The sequence below is a fragment of the Lactuca virosa genome, chromosome 1, assembly GCF_052849685.1.
Source record: "Lactuca virosa cultivar CGN04683 chromosome 1, Lactuca_virosa_CGN04683_v6, whole genome shotgun sequence".
Classification (NCBI taxonomy): domain Eukaryota; kingdom Viridiplantae; phylum Streptophyta; class Magnoliopsida; order Asterales; family Asteraceae; genus Lactuca; species Lactuca virosa.
The window spans coordinates 218,942,935-218,969,249 of record NC_136426.1 but is presented as its reverse complement, the minus strand read 5'-3'; the positions used below and the strand labels follow the sequence as shown (position 1 = coordinate 218,969,249).

Sequence of the window (26,315 nt, the reverse complement as noted above, 5' to 3'; positions counted from 1 at the left end):
TATTGATTATACTCGAAACTATAAGGCCCAATATAGAAGTTTTCGGCCCATTAGGCCCTCTTATGAGTTCACGGCCCAAAAGGGGTAAAAATAATGGGTTTTCGGCCCATTACAATTATTTATGTGGGTTTTGGCCCAATAAGGCCCATGAAAACGAAGTGAGACATTTTAGGCCCATTAAGGCCCATCGTGCTATAGTTTAATGAAGGGTCCAACTAGAGCCCAAATGGGTTTCCTTGGCCCAAAGTAATCAATTTGAGGGTTTATTGGCCCAACAAGCCCAATAAAAGGATCCTGGTCCAATCTGAGTTTGAATTGGGACATTAGGGTTACAACTCCACAGTTGGGTGTATGAAATGTATTGAATTTAGTTTAGGGCTTCACGAATGAGTTTTGATTCGAATAGTTGTTTTTGAATGAGTATTATGTATAACCAATGTTTTAAAAACCGGTTTTTTAGTTGAACCGGTCGGGTGACCGGTTTCCGGTTCAACCGGTTTAACCGCCGGTTCAACTGGTTTTCTTATTTTTTTATGTTTATTATTTTTTTCCCTGCATATATATTATTATATAAAACCTAGAATTTAACATCCACACGTTCAAACAATAAAAATGCATATGAAAATTATTGTAGACCAATCCAAACACATTAAAAAAACACATTGTCATAGGTTTTACATCAATCCAAATACATCCAAAAAACATAAAACGTAATACCTAAACAAAAAATATAGTTTAAGCTTAAAAGTAACGCATCAAGATGTAATCAAATTATGGATCTTGAGACATTGGAGTGTTATACGCATCAATCTCACGATCGCTTAATAAATGAAATTCACTGTCAACTTCATCATTATTAAAAACAAGGCCAGTTTCTTTTTCTACAATATAAAAAAAACAAGGTTAATGTCACGAAATAGCTTAATAATAAACTAAAATTATCACACTACATTAATATTTATGGCAAAAAATGTCACCTTGTGTTTGAGCAGCCGGTTCATGCTCTTCTTCGTCAAGCATATTTTCTAAATCATTGTAATCAAGTTCTCCTTCCCGCTCTTTTTCAACCACCCAAAAATCCGTCTTGTCAATACATTCATAGTCAATAGGATCGTAAGACCTTTTATCAACCTTGAGTCTACAAAATCATTCACATAAAAAGTTGTAAAAATAAAATGACATTGATATTAATTAATATTTTATTATAATAAAACGTACCTATGTTTTTAACGCAAGTTGTAGTGCACAAATACAAGATCATTTAGTCTTTGATGTTCCAGCCTATTCCTCTTTTTTGTATGAATCCTTTCAAAAACACTCCAATTACGTTCACATCCGGAAGAAGATGCGGTTTGGCTTAGTATTCTAATAGCAAACTTTTGTAATATTGGAGTATCTCCGCCAAATAACTTCCACCACTCATCTACAAATAAAATGGTAAGAAAAAAATATATTTCACAATAATATAGTTAATAATAGTATACAAAAGTGAAATGTTACCTGGACGGGTACTAGTACGAGAAGCAATGACACTATATCTACCAAAAGTACCTTCACTGTCACGAAACTTGCCTAGAGATAGTGTGAGATCTAAAATGCTTCTACCGGAAAAATTCTTCTCAAACATATCGAGAACACCTTGAAACACCTCTCTCTTAGAACAAACATTCTCATGATTATACTGAAAAACTGGATTTAACCAATATGCTGCACAATGAATACTTTTTCTTAGCATTCTATCCCAACGACGATCAATTATGTCAGTATAAGGCTTGTATAATTCTTTCTTCTTCTTAAATAATTCCTTTACCCCTCTTCTTGCCCGATACATTCCCTCATAAACATAACCCAATGCAGGTTTTTCATCTGAATCACATAACCGCAAAAGCCTTAACAAAGGAGTCATCACTTTTACCTTAATCAAACAATTTTTCCAAAATTTTTCATTCAAGACAATATCTTTACATTCAACCGCATTTTTCACTTTCAACATCTTCTTAAAGTCATTAGATATGACCATTGCTTGTAAATCGGCTTTATGATCATACAAACTTTTCAATGCAATAAAAGCAGTACCAAAACGAGTAGCACCTGGATGGATGATTTCTGTCCAACCATCTCTTTTTCTTAACCAATTCAAGGGCCACTTATGATTGTAAATAAAAATAGTAACTCTGGACGCAAGAGTGACCAAACTTTTTACATTATCCAATTCCGAAACATCCTTTAATATAAGATTAAGACAATGTGTTGCACATGGAGACCAAGTAATAGAAGGATATCTTTCACATAGGTTATTACCAGCAAGTTTGTAATTGGCAACATTATCAGTAACAATTTGAACCACATTCTTGTGTCCTACCATTTCAACAATCTCAGCAAACAAATTACACAAATTTGAAGCATTACTCTCTATATCAGATGCATCAACAGATTTAAGAAATGATATTCCTTTCGGACAATAAACCAAAAAATTAATTAAATGGCGTTGCCTAGTATCCCTCCACCCATCACTCATAATTGTGCAACCACTTTCAATCCATTGACTTCTATATGAATCAATTAACAACGAAACAGACTTCTTTGCATCTGCTAATAAATTGACCCTCAAAGCATAATAATTAGGTGTTTTATACCCATGACCAATACCCGCTATTTTATCTACCATGTGTTGAAAATAAGGAGAGTTACAAGCATTCATAGGCACACATGCATCATAGAACCACATCGCAATTGCTAAATCGACATCACGTATTTTTTGCTTAGTTTGCATGGCAGATTTAATAGTGGGTTGAGAAGGATCATTTATACTTTTTGTGAAGAAATGATGAAAATTTGATGTACCTTTCCGTTTTCCTTCTTTATTAGGTCGTGCTTTGACATTTCGATTTTGTGTTTCTTCCGTCTCTTCATCGTCATCCGAGATAGTAACACTGTTTATGCCATCACCACTAGCTTTGCGTTTTTCCCTTTGTGTCGTTTCTTTCAAAAGACCTTGCATTAAGAAACGGACTTCTGGAGATACTTTAGTACAAGCTGATATGTCACCAATAACACCGGAAAGATGTTTCTTAGCTCCGCTTATTCCACCACCACGCCAAATTGTTTCACAAAAATTACATATGTAACTCTTGTTTCCTTTTTCATCCTTAGCTAGAGTTATATGTTCCCATGCTTTATCCGTCTTCGTTCTTACATTTGATTGAACGAAAGGTTGTGATTGAGATTGTGTTTCCATTGGTTGTTTGTCTCTAGAATCCATGTTGAACTGTATTATAAAACTATATAACAATTTCAAAATCAAAATAACAAACATAAATAAACTAAAACTAATAAAATTTGACAAATACAAATTGACTAACCATTAACCAAACAGGTTTTGAAGTTCCATATATATATATATATATATATATATATATATATATATATATATATATATATATATATAATAAACTTAAACAGTGGGTAAGGTTTCGTTCATAACCAACATTAATTAAAATAATGTATAGTAAAAGTAAACAAGATACTGAGATAGGACTTACCGACTTATGTATTGATTTTTTCAATTGACTTAATTAAATTCATATATGGACGATGGATTGTAGATTCGTAGGTTTTCATCAATTAAAATTGAACTAAAAAACACATGTGCAGATGTGCTCAATTCTTACCTTAGTCGGTTGCGGCTTTTGAAGATGAAGGCTGTATTAAAAAAGAGCAACGTGATTATGGAAGATTATGTATTGATCACGTCGACCATGGAGATAACGAGAGATAAGAACTTGACCTACTGTGCGTAACATTCAATCTAAATTGCAGGCTATATTTGCTGAAACTTGTGAAGCCCTCACTCCATATTTTAGCCCAAAAAATTTTAGTCACCGGTTTAAACGATATATAACCGGTTCATTACAACCGGTTCAACCGGAAAATAGCAATAACTGGCTGGTTCACACCGGTATAAAATCTAGCAAAAAACCGGTCCTAATTAAACCAGACACTACACCGGTTCCCGGTTCGACCGGTCGGACCGGCCGGTTCGAACCGGTTTTTAAAACATTGTGTATAACTTCAACTTAGAGTTACAAGCTACAACAAGAATTAATTACATATAGATAGAATTTCCTAGCCAAAATGCTAGTTGTGACAATCAGCCATGCAAAGGCATAAAGTCGCAGACTTTATGGAGTAAGAGTCTTTAGGACGTCTAGATCTGAAATTTGAGCTAATGTCTTAACGGATTAAGACCAAACGAGTGAGAAGAACAAAACTGGGACGTACGCTGAGCGTAATCCCAGTACGCGCAACGTAGGACTGAGAATCCCTAATGCATGCGTGGCAAAGGAGTACGCCCAGCATAGAGGTCTTGTACGCGCCATGTACGCGCTTCCGTTGGCTTTGAGTTGACTTTTAGGGTTTGGTCAATTTGTGGACTATTAAGGCCATGGAAGGGTAAAATGGTCTTTTGTCCTTCTGTGAGTTTGTAGAAGGATTACTCTAGCTCTTTGAGAGTCGTTATTAATTAGAAATAATTATCGTTTGTGTTAGGCGGAGGCTAGACCGGTGATTTGAGTTCGAGGTTATCCGATTTCTTACGAGGTGAGTCTTATCACTATACTTACCTGAGTGGTAATACCGAGCGGCCGGAGGGCCTTATCTGAGTTATTGACCGGAGGGTCCTATGTGCTTATATTGAGTTATGTGATATTGTGCTTTTTCTGTCTTTGTGATCTTTACTATGTTATTCTGTGTTTTTCTGAGATCGGACCGGAGGGTCCAAACCGAGTTGTGAGACTGGAGGGTCTTCACTGAGATATAGGACTGGAGGGTCCAACCCGAGCTGTGAGATCGGAGGGTCCTCACCGAGATATAGGACTGGAGGGTCCAACCCGAGCTGTGAGACTGGAGGGTCCTCACTGAAACACATGACTGGAGGGTCCACACCGAGTTATAGCCATGAGAGGCTTATTATTTGTGTATGTGGTATTTTGGGGAACTCACTAAGCTTTATGCTTACCATGTTGTGTGATATGTGTTTCAGGTACTTCTCAGGATCGAGGGAAGGCACCGGCTTGATAGTACACACTGGAGCGAGATTATTTTTATGATTATGGGATAGTGCTTTTTAATTGTGGATTATTGACATTACACTTGTGGTTTTTGAGAAAATGTAATATGAGTTTATTGTGTTTTAAAAATGAAAAAAAATTGGTTTGAAAATTTACATTGTTACAAGTTGGTATCAGAGCCTTGGTTTGAGGGATTTGGGTGTACCTTCGGGTATGTCTGAACTCAAACTGAGGATTTGAGAAATATTTTTAAAATAAATGATTTTTCTAAAAGGAGAAAGAGTTTTAAGAGAAAACGAGTTGGAGCAGTGTGTACAATCAGCCAGAGCCCGAATGGTGATTTCCCAAAATACCCTTACTTATTTGTGTTATGAGATATTTATGAGATATTAGTGATGCATGCTAGAGGATAGGCTAGGTAATTCATATTTAGGGCTAGAGTTGTCTGATTTGTGATGCCTTAGCCTAGGGGTCGTTGTTATCTGTTATGTGATTTGAGTATGTGCTGAGTAAGAGTATCTTGCAGGAATCACTTAGAGAGAAATCTGAGTTGAGAAATAACCTAGGAGAGATACCTAGATGAGTAAATGAGAGATCTAATGAGAGAGTAGTTTTTTATTCGTGAGAGTTAGAGTACTTTTGAACTAGGATCCTAGGAGGAAGACTTGGTGTGAGTACATGTTGGTGTGGAAGGTAGTATTGGGCCCGTACTACTGAAAGCACCAGATCTGTATGCAACCCAAGTAAGAATCCTTAGGATGCTAAGGAACAAGTAGGGATGGGTGATCGAGTGTGAGTATGCTCGAGCGAGTCTCTGATGATTTTTCATGTTGTGTTTCAGAGACATCATAATGGGTACGCGCCATAACCCCGGGAGTAGTGGGACTAGTGATGAGGAGATCCGAAGGATCATCCATGATGAGGTGGTCGTAGCCATTCGAGAGGCAATAACGGAGATGTTTGGGTCTATCAAGACCACCTTGATCGAGATGTTTGATGAGCGATACGCTGCCGTTATTAAGGATGTTGTTGCTGCTGCCGCTAGGCCACAGGGAGGTGACTCAGTGTTGTTCCGGGAGTTCAGCAACACGAAGCCACCAGAGTTTGATGGGACACAGGATCCGATTGCTTCCATGAGATTGATCACTAACATTGAGGGTTGCTTTTATACGTGTTCATGTCTAGAGCATTTGAGAGTCCGGTTCGCGCTGAACCAGCTTTGCTTGGGAGCGAAGGATTGGTGGAGGTTTGTGACGACTGATTTTACTCCTGCAGATCATGATGCAGTGACTTGGGAGAGGTTCACCAAGTTGTTTCGAGATGAGTACATTCCCCAGGTGGAGAGGGAGCATTTGGCGCAGGAGTTTCGGTCTCTCAAGCAGAAGACAGAGTCGGTGACTGAGATTACGAGGATGTTTCATGAGAGGGCGATGTTCTGCCCTGACCACGTGCCTACTAAGCAGGCACGTGTGAGCCGATACTTGAGCATTTTGAGGAGGGATATCAGGAAGTTCGTGGCGAACTCGTCTTATAGGACATTGGCTGAGTTGCAGACCAATGCCAGGAGGAGGGAGATTGAGTTGGAGATCTAGACCAGAGAGGAGGGAGAGCGGAAGGGGAGAGACAGGAGACTGACACAGTTGCAGCCGACAGCTAAGCTGTGACAACCCGAAATTTCTATTCTGTACAACCATTTCAATTCAATAGAAGTCAGAACAGTTTCTGCTAACTTTCAAGCTTTTTGGAATAAGTTTGAGAATTTTAGGATTAGCACTTCAGGAGATACGAGGAGAGAGGATGCTCTAGGGTTTATTGTGCAACAATAATACCCCAAAGCTCCAAAAGTTTGGAGTTTACGGCCTAAAAAAAGGTGTTTATGGCCGTAAACCCTATATTGGGGGTATATATATGACACTTAGTCATTATTTACCATTTTTCACACAATCAAGATCCAAACTCAATTCTCACTCAAGTATCATCCAACAATTCTTCAAGATCTTCAACTTGTAAGTATTTCTAGCCCTATTAAGTTGATATATTACTTAATCTAGTGATTTAACACACTTCCATCCGTGAAATCATTCCAAAAGGTTAGATCTTCAAGTTTCACCAAGAACACCAAGAACACACACTAGTGTTCTTGGACTTTTAGCACCTTTTCAAGCCTCTATCTTGTAAGTACTTCTATCCTAGAGTATAATAAGGCTTGTTACACTTCTATACATCAAGAAATCACCCAAGAAACACAAGAACAAGGTGTTTACGGTCCAAGGTGTTCTTGGACCGTAAACCCTAAAAAGGGTGCCAAAGTGTGCCCTAGTCCCTTCTAAGCCTTGGAAACTAGCATAGATCCTTTCCTTGATGAGCTTAGCACTTGAAAACATCAAAAGACCATAAACCATATGGGTTTACAACCGTAAACCCAGAGGAAAATGGTCTAAGGACCGTAAACTCCCTAAAGGAGTGAAATGGTGCCCTAAACACTTCCATAGGCTTATACTTCAAGTGGAAATGCTTCTAAGGACTTGTAGAGCTTCAAAACAACACATGGTCAAAGAAGCATGAGTTTACGGCCGTAAACTCATGGGTTTACGACCGTAAACTCAATGAGTTATGGTCATAAAACCGTAAACTCATGTAAGGGGTTCCCTTGAACCCTAAACTCAATAGCAATGTCCTACAACACTTAGATGCAATCCTTAGCACTTATAACACTTATATAAAGTGTTTTACATGTCCTAGGATGTCTTAAACTTGTTAATTAGTTGTTTAAAGACTAATTGGATACATATATGTGTTATTATATGTTAACTAGGATCATTGTGTGTGTACAAGTCTCCACTTGACACCTAGCAATCCTATATCATCAGTTCATCCAAACCACTCACTACAGGTGAGTTCATACCCCCTTAATTAACCTTTTAAATGTTTTTAAATGCTTTTATGGGGGGGGGGGGATACAAGTGAGCTATTATAGTTATTATATCAATCACATGTGATTAATAACTACCAAACAAGTAGATTTCTTACTTTTCAAACTGTGTTACCAAACTGTTTTACTTCAAACTGTCTTACAAACTCTTTTTCATATCAAATACTTTATTAAACTCTTTTAACTTATATTCTGTGTATCTATGTAGATATAGTTATATAAGTAGGATTGAAAGGACTTCGGACTGATAGTCTACCTTACTTCCTGTTCCTTGTTTGGTTGTGGACTTAGGGTATCAAGGTTATTTGTCCGAAGGTCGTTTGAATCCTAGTTATATATTATGTATATGTATGTAGATATAAAAGGTTACTTCTTTCATTCAGTTCAATACCTTTGGGTAGCAAAGGTATACACACATGTTCATATACATAAACAACATTACTAGTAAACTATAATAGGTATAGTTTAGGGAGATACTAATACTATTACTAGAACAATGAAACATACAAAGAGTCAGTTCATACATGAGTCAATACCATACAGAGTAGATAACAAACAATACCATATAGAGAAAGAGATAACAAACAATACCATACAGAGGAAGAGAGAACAAACAATACCATACAGAGAAAGAGATAACAAACAATACCATACAGAGAGAACATACAGGCTAGACAGAGGGAGAACATACAATACAGCTAGCACATTCATTACATATACATTATTACAGTTATGTGAGCCACCTAACGGGGCATGGAACTACCTGCCATGACCGTTTTTGTATCCAGAATCTCCTTAATTGGGGAGTGTATGAGTTTGTGTATAGATCTATACTGGATTGACTATCCTACACCTTGCTGCTCGCTACAGTGGGACTTGCAAGTCTACGGGTGCCAAATGTCATTTCTTACGGCGTCTTACATCGTCGTTTTACTAGAGTCGGTAGTAGGATACAGGCCGATCACATGTTACTTTAAATAACAATTGGTTTAAAGTAGTTTAGTACAACAGTAGTTACTTAATACAACACTACAGTACTATATCATTTTCCCATTACATTTACTTTGTGATATTCACACAATAAACAATAATGTAAAAACTATATTTTTGGTTAATGGTAGTCGGAGTTGGGAAAATACACACTCTTACAAGAGACACACACATATACTAGATGCCTTGGTAGAAGGCTACTTTTAGTAGGAAACATAGGGTTTTCTAGGAGAGTTCAAACAATTACAACTTTTTACAAACATATACAATTACAGACTTACAAACACTTTCATACAAATACAGACACTAATATACTTATGAACTCACCAGCTTTAAAGCTGATAAACTCTTTCAAAATAACTTGTATTCTCAGGTCGCCAGTAGACAGGTACCGGAGCCAGGTTTTTGAGAAGATGGAGCTCGTTCAAGACTCATCTTTATTTTGATGTATATTATTTTTGGTGTCTATATAACTTGACAGAACACACTTGTATGAAATTATATCATTAATGCAATGGATGATGTTGTTGCTTGTTTACTACTTTGCATTGTTGTGATACTGTACATGACGTCCTCCACCCCCGAACGATTCCGTCGTTTCGGTTTTGGGGTGTGACATAAGCGGGCTAAGCCCTCTTATTCGAGAGCTGGAGGCCAGAAGGGCCGCACTTGTAGCAAGTGCGGCAAGACCCACGAGGGATCTTGTCGGGCAGGGATTTGCTACAAATGCGGCAAGGAGGGTCATATGGCGAGGGACTGCCCCAAGGGATTTTCTGTTTGCTTCCACTAAAACCAGACAGGCCATCGGAACGTCGAGTGTCCCCAGCTTACTCAGGGATCAGCCCAGAATACCACTCCTGCTGCTTTGCGTGTTACTGATGGACGACCAGGGAAGGCCGAGCCTCCGAAGGCTCGTGGGAGAGCATTCCAGCTGACATCAGAAGAGGTCTGCGCCGCGCCTGATGTTGTTTCTGGTACGTATCTCTTTATCTATGTTGTTTTGAGATTTGTTTATAGGTATATTGTGCTGTATATAGGTACTTTTCGTGTGAGTTCTGTACCTGCTTTGGTGTTGTTTGACTCGGGTGCGAGTCGATCTGTCGTGTCCTTAGCTTTTAGTCACCACATCAGTATCCGACGTGAGGCATTGAGTCGACCTCTGAGAGTTTCTATAGCCGACGAGCATGTGGTTTTTGCTACTGATGTGTTCCGAGGGTGTGTACTAGAGATTTTTGGTGTTGAGTTCCCGATAGACCTGGTATCGATCGCGATGGGGGACGTCTGTGTCATAGTGGGCATGGACTGGTTAAGTTGGTTTGGAGTTGTGATCGACTGCGAGCGACAGATGGTGACCATACGAGACCCTAGTGGGGGACTGATTACGGTGTATGGCGAGGGTACCCGATCTGGATCAGCTTTCTGCTCTGCCGCCAGAGCAAGACAGAGTCTACAGCAGGGTTGTATGGGCTTTTTGGCGTATGTGATGGATACGCGGGTTGCCACAGAGAGACCGAGTTTTGTTGCTGAGGTTCCGATAATGTGTGAGTTTCCAGATGTTTTCCCCGAGGAGTTGCCAGGTGTGCCTCCTGAGGCAGGTGGAGTTCAGGATTGATTTTGTTCCGGGAGCAGCGCCTATCGCCAAGGCACCTTATCGCCTTGCGCCACCAGAGATGCAGGAGTTATCCTCACAACTCCAGGAGCTGCTGGGGAAGGGTTTTATCAGACCGAGTAGCTCACCGTGGGGAGCGCCGATCCTTTTTGTCAAGAAAAAGGATGGTTCACACCAGATGTGCATCGATTACTGGGAGTTGAACAAGCTAACGGTTAAGAACCGTTATCCACTACCGAGGATCGACGATTTATTTGATCAGTTGCAGGGGGCGTCTTGGTTTTCCAAGATCGATTTGAGATCTGGATATCATGAGATGAGAGTCTGCAAGGAGGATATCAGGAGGACGACCTTTAGGACTCATTATGGGCACTACGAGTTTGTGGTGATGCCTTTAGGGCTCACCAACGCACCGGCGGCGTTTATTGACCTCATGAACCGGGTGTGAAGGCCTATGTTGGATCGATCGGTGATCGTATTCATCGATGATATCCTCGTGTATTCGAGATCTAGAGAGCAGCACGAGGAGCATATTAGAGAGATTCTTGGAGTTTTGAGGACGGAGAGGCTTTATGCCAAATTCTCCAAGTGTGATTTCTGGTTACGAGAGTCCAGTTCCTAGGACACCTCGTTAATCAGAATGGGATATTGGTCGACTCGGCCAAGATTGAGGCAATTATGAGATGGGAGGTGCCGAGATCCCCGACCGAGATCAGGAGTTTTCTGGGATTGGCTAGCTACTATCGGAGATTTATTAGGGATTTTTCCAAAATTGTCGTCCCTCTCACCAGATTGACCCGTAAGGGTGTTACTTTTACTTGGGGGCCCGAGCAGCAGACCTCATTTGAGACCCTTCGCCAGAGATTGTGCGAAGCCCTAGTGTTAGCCCTACCCGAGGGAGTGGAGGACTTTGTAGTTTATTGTGATGCTTCTATATCTGGGATGGGCGCGGTATTGATGCAGAGGGGGCACATGATATCATATGCATCGAGGCAGCTGAAGCCTCATGAGACGAGGTATCCCACCTACGACATGGATTTGGGGGCGGTGGTGTTCTCCCTCAAGATCTGGCGCCACTACTTGTATGGGGTCCGGTGTACCATATATACGGACCACAAGAGCCTGAAGTACCTCATAGATCAGCCCAACCTGAATATGACGCATATGAGGTGGTTGGATGTAGTGAAGGACTATGACTGTGAGATCTTATATCATCCGGGCAAGGCTAATATGGTAGCTGACCCCCTGAGCCGTAGAGCAGCGAGTACTCCGAGACGTGTGCATGAGAATGACAGTGATGACTCCAGTCTAAGACACCATTCGAGAGGCCCAGGTGAAGGCCGTAAGACCGGAGAACCGCAAGAGGGAGCGGGTGATTGGGCAGGTTTCTGAGTTTGTGACGGACAGTCGTGGGCTTATGACTTTCCGAGGGAGGATTTGGGTGCCCTATACGGGTGGAGCTCGGCATATACTGATGGAGGAGGCACATAGATCAAGGTTTTCGATGCATCCAGGGGCCATTAAGATGTATTTGGACCTAAAGAGAGATTACTGGTGGCCTTGTATGAAGAGAGACGTGGCATCGGTAGTTGAGAGGTGCTTGACATGTCGCCAGGTTAAGGCGGAGCACCAGCGACCACATGGCCCGTTACAGCCTCTTGAGATTCCCCAGTAAAAGTGGGAATAGATTTCGATGGATTTTATCACCAAGCTACCGAGGAATGCATGTGGGGTTAACACGATATGGGTGATTGTAGACCGGCTGACGAAGAGTGCTCACTTCCTCGCCGTTAGTGAGAGCTCTTCTACAGAGAGACTGGATGAGATTTATTTGAGAGGGGTGGTAGCACGACATGGAGTGCCGACCTCGATAGTGTCAGATCGAGATGTGCGATTTACTTCTAGATTCTGGAAGATATTTCATGAGGAGTTAGGTACTCGGATGCATTTCAGTACCGCATACCACCCGCAGACAGACGGGTATAGTGAGCGGAAGATTCAAACGCTCGAGGATAATCTACGTGCGTGTGTCATGGACTTTGGAGGAAGTTGGGACACCTACTTGCCCTTGGCAGAGTTTTCCTACAACAACATCCACCATTCCAGTATTGGCATGCCTCCCTTCGAGCTCTTATATGGGAGGAGGTGTCGGACTCCCCTTTGTTGGGGAGAGGTAGGGCAGCGAGTGATGGGTGGCACTGAGATAGTGCTGAAGACGACCGAGCAGATTCAACGGGTCAGACAGAGGTTACTGACGGCCAAGAGTCATCAGAAGAGTTATGCAGATCGGCGACGATCCGAGTTAGAGTTCCAAGTTGGAGATTTTGTCCTCCTGAAGGTATCCCCATGCAAAGGGGTGATCCGATTCAGGAAGCGGGGCAAGCTAGGGCCCCGATACATTGGTCCTTTCTGAGTGATCGCCAGAGTAGGTAAGGTAGCTTACCGGCTGGAGCTACCTGCAGAGCTGAGTCAGATTCATAACACCTTCCACGTGTCTTAGCTGAGGAAGTGTGTAGCCGATGAGACAGCGGTGGTACCATTAGAGGACATTCAGGTGGATGCGAGCCTGAATTATACTGAGAGGCCGATAACGATCTTGGATCGGAATGTGAAGGTTCTGAGGAACAAAGAGGTGCCCCTGGTTCAGGTCCAGTGGCAACATTGGAAGGGATCCGAATGGACTTGGGAGCCAGAGTCCGAGATGCGTGAGCAATATCCAGAGTTATTTCAGGAGCATGACTTCGAGGGCGAAGTCTGATTCTAGTGGGGGAGAATTGTAACATCCCAAGACCAGGTATTGTAACATCCCAAAACTCAAGGCCAAAAATTTCAGTTTTAAACAAGTTATTATAAAACCAATAGTATAAGAAAACATCCATAACAACATATCATGTCAAAAACAATATGTCAATAATCAAAGCATGTCATCATAAAACAATATCAGAGTATAATCCCATAGATCTCATGTGCGGAAAACATAGTGTGATGCGCTGCGATTGGGCCGACTCCTTTCCTTTGAAAACGAAGTACCTGAAACCAAAACTGAAAACTGTAAGCACAAAGCTTAGTAAGGTCCCCCATCATACCACATACCATACAATCACATACTGTGACATCCCCAATTTCACGGCCAGAAAAGACCGGTTTGTTTATGCTTTGTTTTAAAATCAGAGTTATCTTTTAAAGAAAACAGTTGCGGAATTTGTCCCAAAAACAAAATATGATAACCATTTATCAAAGCATTTCTTTTAAGAAATGTATTTTCATTAAATAACAAAATCTCGGGATGTCATGTTCCAGTACAGACCAAAAGCATAAACAGTATAAAATAGACATTACAACAGTTATTTATAACTACTGATCTATAATCCAAAACCTCTCGTCAAGTCCACCAACTTATACTCTTGTGCCATTACCTGTAATGCAAAGAAAACTGAGTGGGTCAGGTTTGGGAGCCTGGTGAGCATATAGGGTTTTCAACCCACAATAATATAATTATTATATTTAATCATCAAACAATCAACCCAATTACCCATCCCCATTATCTTCTTTATTTCTTAAGGTTTTACCCTAAGAATCAACTATCCTTCATTCATTCATTCCTAAGGATTGACCTAAGGAATTGGCACAAAATCCATTGCTACATAAGGCGCATCTGCCAACTTTATCCTCTAAGTGCCTCTGCTAGGATTACAACATTCACTATTAGGCGCCACTGTCTGGATTACGACATACACTATTAGGTGCCACTGCCTGGATTATGACATACACTATTAGGCGCATCTGCCAACATTATCCTTTAAGCGCATCTGCCAGGATTACGACATTCACTATTTGGCGCATCTGCCAACATTATCCTTTAATTACATCTGCCAGGATTATGACATTCACTATTTGGCGCATCTGCCGACCTTATCCTATAAGCGCATCTGCCATGATTATCCTATAAGCGCATCTGCTAGTATTATGACATTCTCTATTTGGTGCATCTACCAATATTATTCTTAAGCGCATCTGCTAGTATTATGACATTCTCTATTTGGTGCATCTACCAATATTATTCTTAAGCGCATCTGCTAGTATTATGATATTCTCTAATTGGTGCATCTGCCAATATCATTCTTAATCATCTTACATACATCATCATTTACCTCATCATTTTATCACATACCAACTATCTCATCTACCCATGTTCTACCCAACATATTAGTAGATATAAAATACATATACAGTTTAACTCATTTAAAAACCATATAAAACATCCATTCCACACTTATCTCAAATAATCAACAGTATATAAACACATAACATGTATTTCATAGCAAATACTTCATATTTATGTGTTACAAGAAAGTAACCACACACTCACTTGATCAGAAGATGATCGGACAGCACTACGGCTCTAAGAGTAGTATTCTTCGGTGAAACCGGGAGATCTTCACACACCGGGCTTCTCGCGGGCAGAGCTTCGGCTCAGAAACTCTTTTCTTCTCGGGATCTTCGGGCTTCGGGACTTGCTTCGGGTCTCGGGATGATACCGGGGCTTCGGGGGTACTGCTTTGCACGTAAATCGAGGTAATATGGGTGAGAGAGAAGAGATTTGGCAACCACAAACGGATGCCCCTTCAAATCTATTTATAGGGCTGTTTTCTCATTTTCCACATCGTGGGCACTTCTTCCACGTCGTGGGTTTGGTCGTCATTGCATGCGTCATCGTCCACTTGCTCTGTCAGGCTCCAGAAGGCGTCAGAAACCATGCCACGTCGTGGGCACTGTTTCCACGTCGTGGTCTCTGACACTTTTGGGGTTTCGCGCCCCGAACTTCAGAAATTCATAACTTCGCATACGAACTCCGTTTTCGACGTTATTTATATTGACGCGTAGGTAAAAACAAGATCTACAAATTTCATTTAGACTCCATTGGCTAATTTTGACTTTATTTTTATTATATTATTTTTATATTATTTTTAGTAGGCCGGGACAGGAAAACTCCGTTATAAACTCATAACTCCTTCGTCTGACGTCCGTTTTCGTCTGTCTTTCCGTCGTTGCACTACTATCGATGAGATCTTCAATTCTCATTTAGATTGTTTCGGCTAAATATCACTCGATCTCATATTCGAACTTCGGGCTGTATACTGCTAAGCCGAAACTTCAAAAAATCATAACTTCCTCATACGAAGTCAGATTTAGACGTTCTTTTTATGCACGCTCTCAGTTTAACGTATTCTACGACTTTCATTTAGATTGCTAAGGCCAAATATCGCTCTAATGTAAATTCACTATTTACGTCGCGCTGTGTCGTGCCGGTTCTTTCGCGAAACTTCGACAGGTCATAACTTCTTCGTTATAACTCGGATTTCGGCGTTCTTTATATGTACAGAATCCTTGTAACATATACTATAACTTAGTTAAGATTAATCCTTCTAAATAATCTTCCATCAAAAAGTCATTTTTGATGCTTATCGTATCTAAATTGACTAGCCCTAATCTATGGGCGTTACACATACTGTCAGGCATACCGGGGTGCCTGACCTACCCCATGCCAGGCATATATGGGTGCCCGACCTACCCTGCTGAACATACCGGGGTGCTCAACCTACCCCTTCTAGGCATACCGGGGTGCCTAACCTACCCCTGTCAGACATACCTGGGTGTCCGACCTACCCCTTTGGTTTATCTCAACCGGTTACGGAGACTATTTCACCCCTACTACTACCATATAGAAACATAACATAATCACACTGTCAAAACATACCGGGGTGTCTGGCCTACCCCTTGGTCCTATCGACCAGATATGGGGACTATTCCCCCTACTACCACTATCACATAACATCATATCATGAACATACTGCTAGGAATGCATGGGTACTGACTACCCCTTCGGTATCTTTCAACCGGTATCTGGGGACTATTTCACCCCTACTACTACTAACACATATATCAGAGCATCCTAGCACATAGAGCATATCGGATAGTTGCAAACTAGACAATTATCAAAAAGACAATCATCTCATACATAATCACCTACTGGTGGGCCGACATTGGTGCCTTCGACCCACCTCTACTGGAAGGTAGCTCACCTCACACTGCTGAAGTCCCGTAGACACAATCCCAACTGCTGGATGACAGGTTCCCGAACTGTCAACATCAAAATAACACCCAATTAATAATTGGGTTCCAATACATAACCATAAGTCCATGCTTGGGGTAAAAGACTGCATTACCTCAATCTTAGCTTGATCCAAGCCCAAGGCCCAATCCAAAGGCCCAACGGTCAACTATGAGTCAAAGCCCAACATATGGCCCAATTTTCCAAATTGGGCCCAAACCTTTACATGGTCTTATTCTAAGGCCCAACCATTTATTCCAGTCCAACATTTGACATTCTAATTGCCCAATATCATATAATCATTAAGGCCCAAACTATGGCCCATCTATGGAAAATTGGGCCCAAACCTTCATATGGGCCTTACCCTAAAGCCCATCTAATTATTCTAGTCCATTGATTGTTCTTGGATGGTCCATTATTGGCCCAATCACCAAAGCCCAATAGAAAGGCCTAACTCAAAGCCCAAGTGAAATTAGGGTTTCACATAAAATGACAATTAGGGTTAAGTGTTTCTCACTTAACCCATTAAGGACTTAATCCATTAAGTCCATCAATCTATTGGGTAAATCACATAGTATGCTCGGGTATTATTAATAATTCAATTCCAATGGCCCAAACGTGGGTCCCGATAAGTCCAAGCCCATGATTCCAAAATTAGGGTTTCCAACCCAATCATAGTCCAATAGGCCCAATAGCTAGGTCTTTTGATCAATTAGGGTTCATTAGGCCCATTAGGGCCCCACTAGGCCCGTTAGGGTTTCGCTAGTCGGGCACCACCCACTACCACCTCGTGTAGTGGTGGTCAACGGCGGCTCACGGCGGCGGCCACCACCTCACGGTGGTGGTTAGGGTTTCTAGTCCATTTTGTCCAAGCATCCAAAAATTAACTACACGCAAGCAAAAGCACACCACCACCCAACACGGCGGTTGGTGGCGGCAGCCACCACCCTACGGTGGTGGTTTTTAAGTTTTCTTCAATTATTCCTTTATCGATTACATCATACAATGCAACATCTCAAATAACACACACACACACACATACACACACTAAGCTAAACACGCACACACACACATCCACCCTAGTGGTGGCCGGCGGTGGCAAGTGGTGGCAGCCACCACCTCACGGTGGTGGTGGTGGCTTTTACGGCCAAATAAACACACCCTCACTTGTTCAGCAACATCAAAACACGCAAACTCTTGAACTGAACACGAAAAATACACCCATCGGAGGTCTTGTGGCGGTAGGCGGCATTTGCGCGAGATGGCGGCAACAACAACAGTAGATGGCGACGACAGCAATGACGAACCCAACAGCAGCAAACTCGACCAGAGCAACTGATAAAGGAACGTGGTGCGGGCAGTTATCTGCTGTGGGACGGAGTTAGAGGCAAACACGGCAGTCAGAAAGACACCATAAACAGCCAAAAGCGGCAGTGAACGGCGACAGAAAACATGAACGGTTGCAGCGAACACACCCAGAACCCGTCGTCTACTTGTTCTCGCTGGAAGATAGGGGCTGTGACGCGTTGGCTGATCGGAAACGAGGTAGGCGGTGGCGTCCGGTGGTTGATGACCTCAGCAGAGGTGATGGTGCGGCGCCAGAGGACGAAGAAGCGAGAGCGGCAGCTGGAGGAGGAGGGAAGGTGGCGGCTGCTTATCATTTAGGGTTAGGGTTGGGACGGGGGTGACAGGTTTAAATACCCTGATCCCCTTAACTAGTTTCCATAATGCCAAAAGTAGTCCCTCTTCTCCCCATTTCTTTCAAAATAAATCCAATATTTACCATTTAAACCCTCAGCATTAAAATCCATTACAACTTAGGTACAAAATTTACCAAACAGCCCCTAGCCTCCAAAATCTCGTCAAATGAAGTCTCATAAATTCCCATTTAGTCTCTGCCTTCAATAATACTTACAAATTAAGTCCGGATTTTACACTTTAATCCCCGCCTTCTAAAATTATGACAGTTAACTCCTCGAGACCAGCACCTTGCCATATAATTATTAATTTTTGGGCTACTATTCATTCATTAATTTGTTTATTTATTTATTAAATAAACAGGGTGTTACAGGTATACTCCATAAACCCTTGTTTTATTGGTAATTGTCAAGTTTGGTCCTTATATGAGAAAAGGGTGGTAAATGAGTACACGGGGGGTACGTGAGTGTACGCTTAGCGTACTCATAAGCGTGTTTTTGACGCGGAAGCCACCTAGTATGCTGGGCATACCAGAGGGTACGATGGGCGTACTAGGCCCAGAGTGAAAACCCTAATTTGTGGTGTGCCCCTATTTAAAGGACATGATGGCCTCATTTCTGGCCACCATTCCCAGACATCAAACCTCTCAAACCCTAATTTCTCGTCCCTTAAGCTTGTGAGGCCATTTGTGAGTTATTGAGTGTTCTTGTGTTTCTTTGGTGTGAAAAAGAAGCTTTGAAGAGGAAGGAGTGGGAGTCCAGGCTTTGGATCTGAGCTTATCTGTGGTTGGAGCTTCAGTTAGAGGTATAAAGCTCAAAGCTTTATCACTCTTTTGATTTGTGCATCATTTTAGTTCATTTTAGGGTTTTGGTCCCAAAGTTGGATGCTTTATGAGATATTGAGCTCCAGAGTTTATTATCAGCTCCTTTGAGTGTTTTGAGTGGTGTAGAGTCATAAAAATCAAGACTTGGATGTTTGAATCAAACCATGCATGAGTTATGAGCATATTTGAGAATAGAGAGTGAGAGTTTTGAAGTTTGTGGCTTTATCAGCCATGCAAAGGCATAAAGTCACAGACTTTATGGAGCAAGAGTCTTTAGGATGTCCAGATCTGAAATTTGAGCTAAGGTCTTAACAGATTAAGACCAAACGAGTGAGAAGAACAAAACTGGGACGTACATTGAGCATAATCCTAGTACGCGCAACGTAGGACTGAGAATCCCCAATGCATGTGTGGCAAAGGAGCACGCCCAGCGTAGAGGGCTTGTACGCGCCGCGTACGCGCTGCCGTTGACTTTGAGTTGACTTTAGGGTTTGGTCAATTTGTGGACTATTAAGGCCATGGAAGGGTAAAATGGTCTTTTATCCTTCTGTGAGTTTGTAAAAGGATTACTCTAGCTCTCTGAGAGCCGTTAATAATTATCGTTTTTGTTAGGCGGAGGCTAGACCGGTGATTTGAGTTCGAGGCTATCCGATTTCTTACGAGGTGAGTCTTCTCACTATACTTATTTGAGTGGTAATACCGAGCGGCCGGAGGGCCTTATCTGAGTTATTGACCGGAGGGTCATATGTGATTATATTGAGTTATGTGATATTGTGCTTTTTCTGTCTTTGTGATTATTGCTATGTTATTCTGTGTTTTTCTGAGATCGGACCGGAGGGTCCAAATCGAGTTGTGAGACTGGAGGGTCTTCACTGAAATATAGGACTGGAGGGTCCAACCCGAGCTGTGAGACTGGAGCGAGATTATTTTTATGATTCTGGGATAGTGATTTTTAATTGTGGATTATTGACATTTGAGAAACTTGTGGTTTTTGAGAAAATGTAATATGAGTTTATTGTGTTTTAAAAATGAAAAAAATTTGGTTTGAAAATTTATGTTGTTACAGAACGCGCATTTGTGCGTGCCCTAAAAATTAAGGTCAGTTTTCCAAAATTTGAAGGATAGAGGACACGCATTTATGTGTGCCTTAAAATTAGTGTCAAACAAAACAAAATTAAAAACATGGAGGGCGCTTATTTTAAGTGTGTGTCATCTACAAATGCAGCTTTATATATTTTTTAAACTAAACGCGCGTTTTTAAAGAGGGATCCTCTAAAATTCTAAAATTTTGAATACCCCGCTTCTGCACTCTCTCCTCTGGATCGCCTTATCTCTCGTAAAATCGCATAGAGCCATTCTCTCCCTCCTCTCTCTCTCTAACCATAGACACTGCCACTGGCCATTCACGACGATGTCTTCTTACCCATTCCTTCTTCCTTGCTCCATATTTTTGACCTTCGTCGGAGCTATCTTCTTCTCCCCTGCCGCCACCAACAAACCACAACCTTATTCATTACCCTAAAAACCAAACTAATCTTTCACCTCTCATAATCTCTCTCATAACGCTTAGGTTTTTGATAATGAAAAAAATCGCTCTACTGTTGACTCTCTTGTTTATGTATTGTTATGGTCTTCTCAAATCAGAGTTTCCTCGAGTGAGCTCACATTCAATTCTATGACTTGCCTCTCCTCTTCTCTACAGACCTAATTACGCCATCTAGATGTACGAATCACTCTACTGTTGACTCAAATTTCTCCAATTTCTTTTGAATTTTCAGATTGTTGAGCAGAACGTGAAGGAAGTAGAGATTACTGAGCATGATTTATCATGATTTTTGGTTCTGCTTACAAGCCCTAGATCCGATTTCAAGAAATATCTCATTCTATTCAATGAAGCAGGTCTGATTCTTCTCTTCTGGTTGCACTAAGGTATGTCGTGCTTACCATTATTCATCTACTTTCTTTCCTTCCACAACAGCTATTACCTGTAACTAGCTGGGGCATAGTTGATGAATAGTGGAAAGAATGGTATGAGGTATAACGGTAAATTCCATGTAAGAACATATGCACACAACCCATTTGATCAAATGTCTCTTTGAAGTTGTATCTTTGTTGGTTATAATATTGTGATTATCGAGTCCTTATTTGGAGTTATTGTTGGTTTACCTCTCCCACTTGAATATGAAGTTACTTCCATGGGTTGACAAAGTTACATTGTTTGATTAATTTGTATTCAGATTAAAGTAAATTGGGTTTACTGAGATTGCTCCCCTGTAAATCGCACCTTGAAAACGAAATAAAGAACAATATTAGAAATTATGCAAAGGGTATTTTAGGTTATATGATTAGAGAGTACAATGTATTCACAACACATTAAGTGAAGCTCCAAAAGTTATAGCAATTAAGAGGAAAATGATAAATAATGATCTTTTCTATTATTAAGTTGTCAAGAATTATCGATATTATAAATGATAAAGCTAACAAAGAAAACATATATTATTAATATGGTTTTAATTCATCTTTTTCCTAGTTTATGCAGTAAAGTTTTTTTTTTTTTGAAATATTGAAGTTTGTTGTTGCAGCTAAGGAGCATGTGGTAGGATGGTATAGCACTGGCCCAAAGCTAAGGGAGAATGATCTTGATGTTCATGGTCTATTTAATGAGTAAGCATTAGGATTTTACACTCAAGTTAAATCTATTTATTTTGTGATATTGACTGAGGAACCTTGTTACTGCAAATAACTGAAAGAGTTTCCTTGCTACTTTCTGAAATCGAATGCCTTCTTCATCATTGAGCGAAAGACTCTTTCCAGAAACAACCCTTAAAAGACCATTCAATATCAAGATCCCAAACCATTGTTGCATATCCAGTTTCACCACGTCTGATCCTTTACTCTCTTTATTCTTTAACCAAGCCTCATATATCTCTGCCGTGGATGCTCTAAGATCTGAAACTCGAATAGGTGCACTTGTCGCCAATAGTCCCCATAAGGAGCAAGAGCAAAGATGACATAGTTATAGCCCATGATTTCCACTGCCATCAACTTAGGTCGACTTAAAAAGGCCTTGTCATTTATTATAAAACATTCTTTTGCTATGTCACTGCTACTCACTACCAAAGCACTGTGAGTATCCTACTTTATAATTTATATAAAAAATAGAAAAAAAAAACTCCATAAACTGGCCTGTTTTGAAGCTTATGTAAAACATTTTTTTCTATATTTTGTTATAATGATAATAAGTAATTGTTTGTGTTGTGAAACTGAAACAGGCTGGTAGTGACATTGCTTTGTATAGTTTATATAATATAATGTTTGTTAGTTTACATTAATATACAATTTGTTCAACAAGTTGCTACAAAAGTTGCAAAAGGGGAACTAAACTATGCATTTGCCATTGTTAGACCTCCTGGACACCATGCAGAAGAAACTGAACCAATGGGATTCTGTTTGTTAAATAACGTTGCAATTGCAACAAGCTGTCTCCTTAACCAAAAAGTAAGAGTGATCAATGCAATGATGCATACAGTTTGTCAAATCAACCATTGACTACAATCTTATGAATTATCTAAATTAATTCTTCTTATGTATGTTGCAGGAATTAGGTATTAACAAGATACTAATTGTTGATTGGGATGTTCATCATGGAAATGGTACTCAAAAGTCCTTCTATAAGGACTCCCAAGTGTTGTTCTTCTCTTTACACAGGTAAATGATTAGTTACCAATTTAATAATAATCTCTTATTAAAAATTTTGTGGATTAAAAACTATAAATAATGCAGGGATGAGTATGGAACGTTTTATCCTTATGGTGATGATGGATCATATGACATGAAGGGTGAGGGAGAAGGTGAATGGTACAATATAAATGTTCCATGGGAGAATGGAAAATGTGGTGATGCAGATTATATTGCAGCATGGGACCATATACTAATCCATGTTGCAAGAGAATTTAAACATGATATAATTCTTATTTCAGCATGATTTGATGCATGTCAGATCTACTTCTACTAACTCTCGATGTTCATAAAGTTATGTTTTTGGGACTATAATTTTTCATTTTTTTATTTTTAAACAGCTATTGGTGATCCTCTTAGAGGTTGTCGTATCACACCACATGGTTTTGCTATATTGTTGAAGAAGGTTAGCACCATGTTCTGAAAAATAAGTCATAAATTGTCTTGAGGTTTATTTAATGGTGGTTGATGGTTTTGTTTAGTTGATGGAGTTTAGCAATGGAAAGATAGTTATGGCATTGGAGGGAGGATACAATCTTAATTCAATAGCAAATTCAGTACTTTCTTGTGTACAAGTTCTATTAGAAGACAAACATATTTTTGAACCTTATGAGATTTATCCATTTGAATCCACTTGGAGAGTAATCAAAGAGGTAAGTAAACATCTTAATCTGAAATTTTGTTTAATCTTTTTCTGAATTTGGGAAATTTTCATTTTTTTATTATATGTGTTCAGGGTCGTGAGGAATTGAGTGCATATTGGCCGATACTTGCAGAGAAGTTACCTGAGAAGTTAACCAGTAAAGTAACACCTCTAGTTAAGGTAACTCAACCCTCTTTTTTGTCTTTTTTGTAGTGTGTTTACTGATTTGAGTTGAGGTCATGTATGATGTATTTTGTAATAAAACGGTTGCCAGTTATCTGTTCCAATAAGTTGAACATACTTACAGTGGCCGATCCAGTATACTGGAAGTGAGGTGTGTGGACCCCACTCAGAATTGGGTCCCACCAACGATATTATAGAAAAAAAGAATGCCAGCTCGGATTCTCAGGTACGCATGTGCAACAAGTTTTTTGCAACCTCATCAACGATATTATAGAAAAAATTGCTTCGTCCAGGAGGTAGTGTTGCATATGTTCTGCTGACACTGAGCAGTTGTTTCCTTGTGGTTTCATGGCTGTTTGTACCGTATATCTTCAACCCATCTGGCTTCGAATGGCAGAAGTATGCTTCCAGTTATGTTATTTTATTTTTCCAAATTCATGAATCTATCTTATAAGATTTTGATGATTGGGATGTGATGTGAACAGAGCTGTGGAAGATTTTGATGATTTGACTAATTGGCTTATGTATAAAGGTGGAGTTGGAGTGAAAGGAGACAATAGTTGGGAATCCTGGTGGGATGAAGAACAGGCACATATCCAGACAATCAGAGGGCGTGTACTTGAAACTATATTGTGCTTGAGGTTCTTCATATTTCAATATGGGATAGTCTACAAGCTCCAGCTCACTGGAAATAATACATCATTCTTGGTACTTATTATTTTTATTTATTTCACTTTTTTTTCTACGTGAAAATATACTGACAAAAAATACATTACATGACATGATATGTTGGTTAAGTAGCTTTACGGGTTCTCATGGGTGGTGTTAGATGGAATTGTGATGATATACTCTCTAGTTCATAGGATCAAGGATTGTCTATTAGCTTGAGGTATTATTTGCAACGAACATTCCATGTTTGATTCTTCTAATAATTATATTAGCATATTAATTTTTTGACTTTTATTTGATCAGGTCACAAGAATTATCGGAGCAGGGGTTCATTAGTCTTAAAGAATTATGAAAGGCAAAATGTAACTCTACTTAGTTGGAATTTGATGTTTATCATCTTTGTGTATATCTTTTTAGTTTGTATAGCATTACATTGCAGAAGGTGTCCCTTAATAGCAATGTAGTATTAGGTTATATAGTTAGGGAAAACCTCTTAATAACAATGTACAATTAGATCCCCTTAATAGCAATGTATTACAATTTTTTGACATGATGTTATTGGATGAAATTGATTGTTTTGGTATATATTTTTTTACATATTTTTGTATTATGCGTAAATGAGTATCGTAAAGATGCGTCGTAAATGCATATCGTAAATGGTTATTGAAGTTTATGACACGCAAATGCGTGTCATCTTCATTTATGACAGGGGCTTCCTTGATACGCATTGCGTGTCATAAGCACGCGCGTCGTAAGGTTACGACACACAAATACGTGTCGTCTTCCTTTATGACAGGGCCTTCCTTGATACGCATTGTGTGTCATAACTGTGCGTCGTAAATGCGTGTCATAAATGCGCGTCGTCGTAAATAGACGACGCACAAAAGCGTGTCGTCTCTCGTTATGACAGGGCCTTCCTTGACACGCATTTGCACGTCGTCAGAGCGTTTTACGACACGTATTGCGCGTGGTAAAAGGCTGTTTTTCTAGTAGTGTTTTGTGAAAATCTAATTATTTGTAAAATTTGAAGTTATCTTGTAATATAAACCAAACTAGGTCAAATTGGTAAATGATGAATTATATGATAATTAGATTAGTTTAATTTGATCTATGTGCTTCTTGAAAAGCTTCATAACTTGTCCTCAAGTTATGGAATATGAAAAGTCCTTATTCATGAAACTATTAACTATTGTATGTTATAGAATTCAAGAGATCTTGAAAGGTTTCATAACTTGTCCTCAAGTTTGGAATTTGAAAGGTCTCATTCATGGAACTTTAAAATCCATAAGTTATAGAAATCAAAAGTCTTAACAAGTTACAAAACTTGCCCTCACGTTTTGGAACTTGAAGAGTCTCATTTATGAAACTTTAATTCCAAACCCTAGAATTTTAAAAGTTTAAAATTCAACCATTATACTATTATAATATTAAGAGTTTAATACCTATATATATATATATATATATATATATATATATATATATATATATATATATATGTAAGACAAGTCAGTCTTACCGTTAGTAGGCCTCATTCACGAAGCCGGTCTATAAGGGGGTATAAGGTTACTGCCTATAAAATGGTAGTTTAATGGGTGTCCACTCTCACCCACTGCTTCCTTGACTGGTGGAGGGTCGTTAGCCGAACGGGTAGGATAGGACATTAATTCTCATTAATAAGTGTAATAATAATTATTAAAGTACCTAAACTTTTATAAATTCTCAATCTTAGTTACTTTAGGAAAAATGTGAAAACGGTGCTATTCCATGAAGTTGCACTTTGCACCTTGTTAAGTCGTTAGTGGAGCGTGTGTGGTTAACCGACACACTAATTTGGACTGATAATGTGTGG

General features: G+C 39.9%; 1 protein-coding gene and 1 pseudogene across 2 annotated transcripts; one reads left to right on the top strand and one right to left on the bottom strand.

Moving 5' to 3' along the window:
- Positions 1 to 771: 771 nt before the first annotated feature.
- On the bottom strand, positions 772 to 3,262 carry LOC145127441 (uncharacterized). The gene is made up of 4 exons (XM_079062640.1): positions 1,501 to 3,262; positions 1,378 to 1,423; positions 978 to 1,138; positions 772 to 881 (listed from the first exon to the last, which is right to left on the bottom strand). Exons 1-4 carry the CDS (start codon positions 3,260 to 3,262, stop codon positions 772 to 774), a joined length of 2,079 nt encoding a protein of 692 aa, XP_078918766.1.
- A 14,733-nt stretch (positions 3,263 to 17,995) lies between these two features.
- Positions 17,996 to 24,980, top strand: LOC145127434 (histone deacetylase 5-like; annotated as a pseudogene). The gene is made up of 14 exons (XR_013716438.1): positions 17,996 to 18,082; positions 18,134 to 18,378; positions 18,774 to 18,783; positions 21,803 to 21,897; positions 22,638 to 22,731; positions 22,832 to 22,941; positions 23,017 to 23,228; positions 23,313 to 23,377; positions 23,454 to 23,624; positions 23,708 to 23,794; positions 23,922 to 24,196; positions 24,283 to 24,505; positions 24,599 to 24,686; positions 24,770 to 24,980. The product of XR_013716438.1 is annotated as a histone deacetylase 5-like (transcript).
- Positions 24,981 to 26,315: the final 1,335 nt, after the last annotated feature.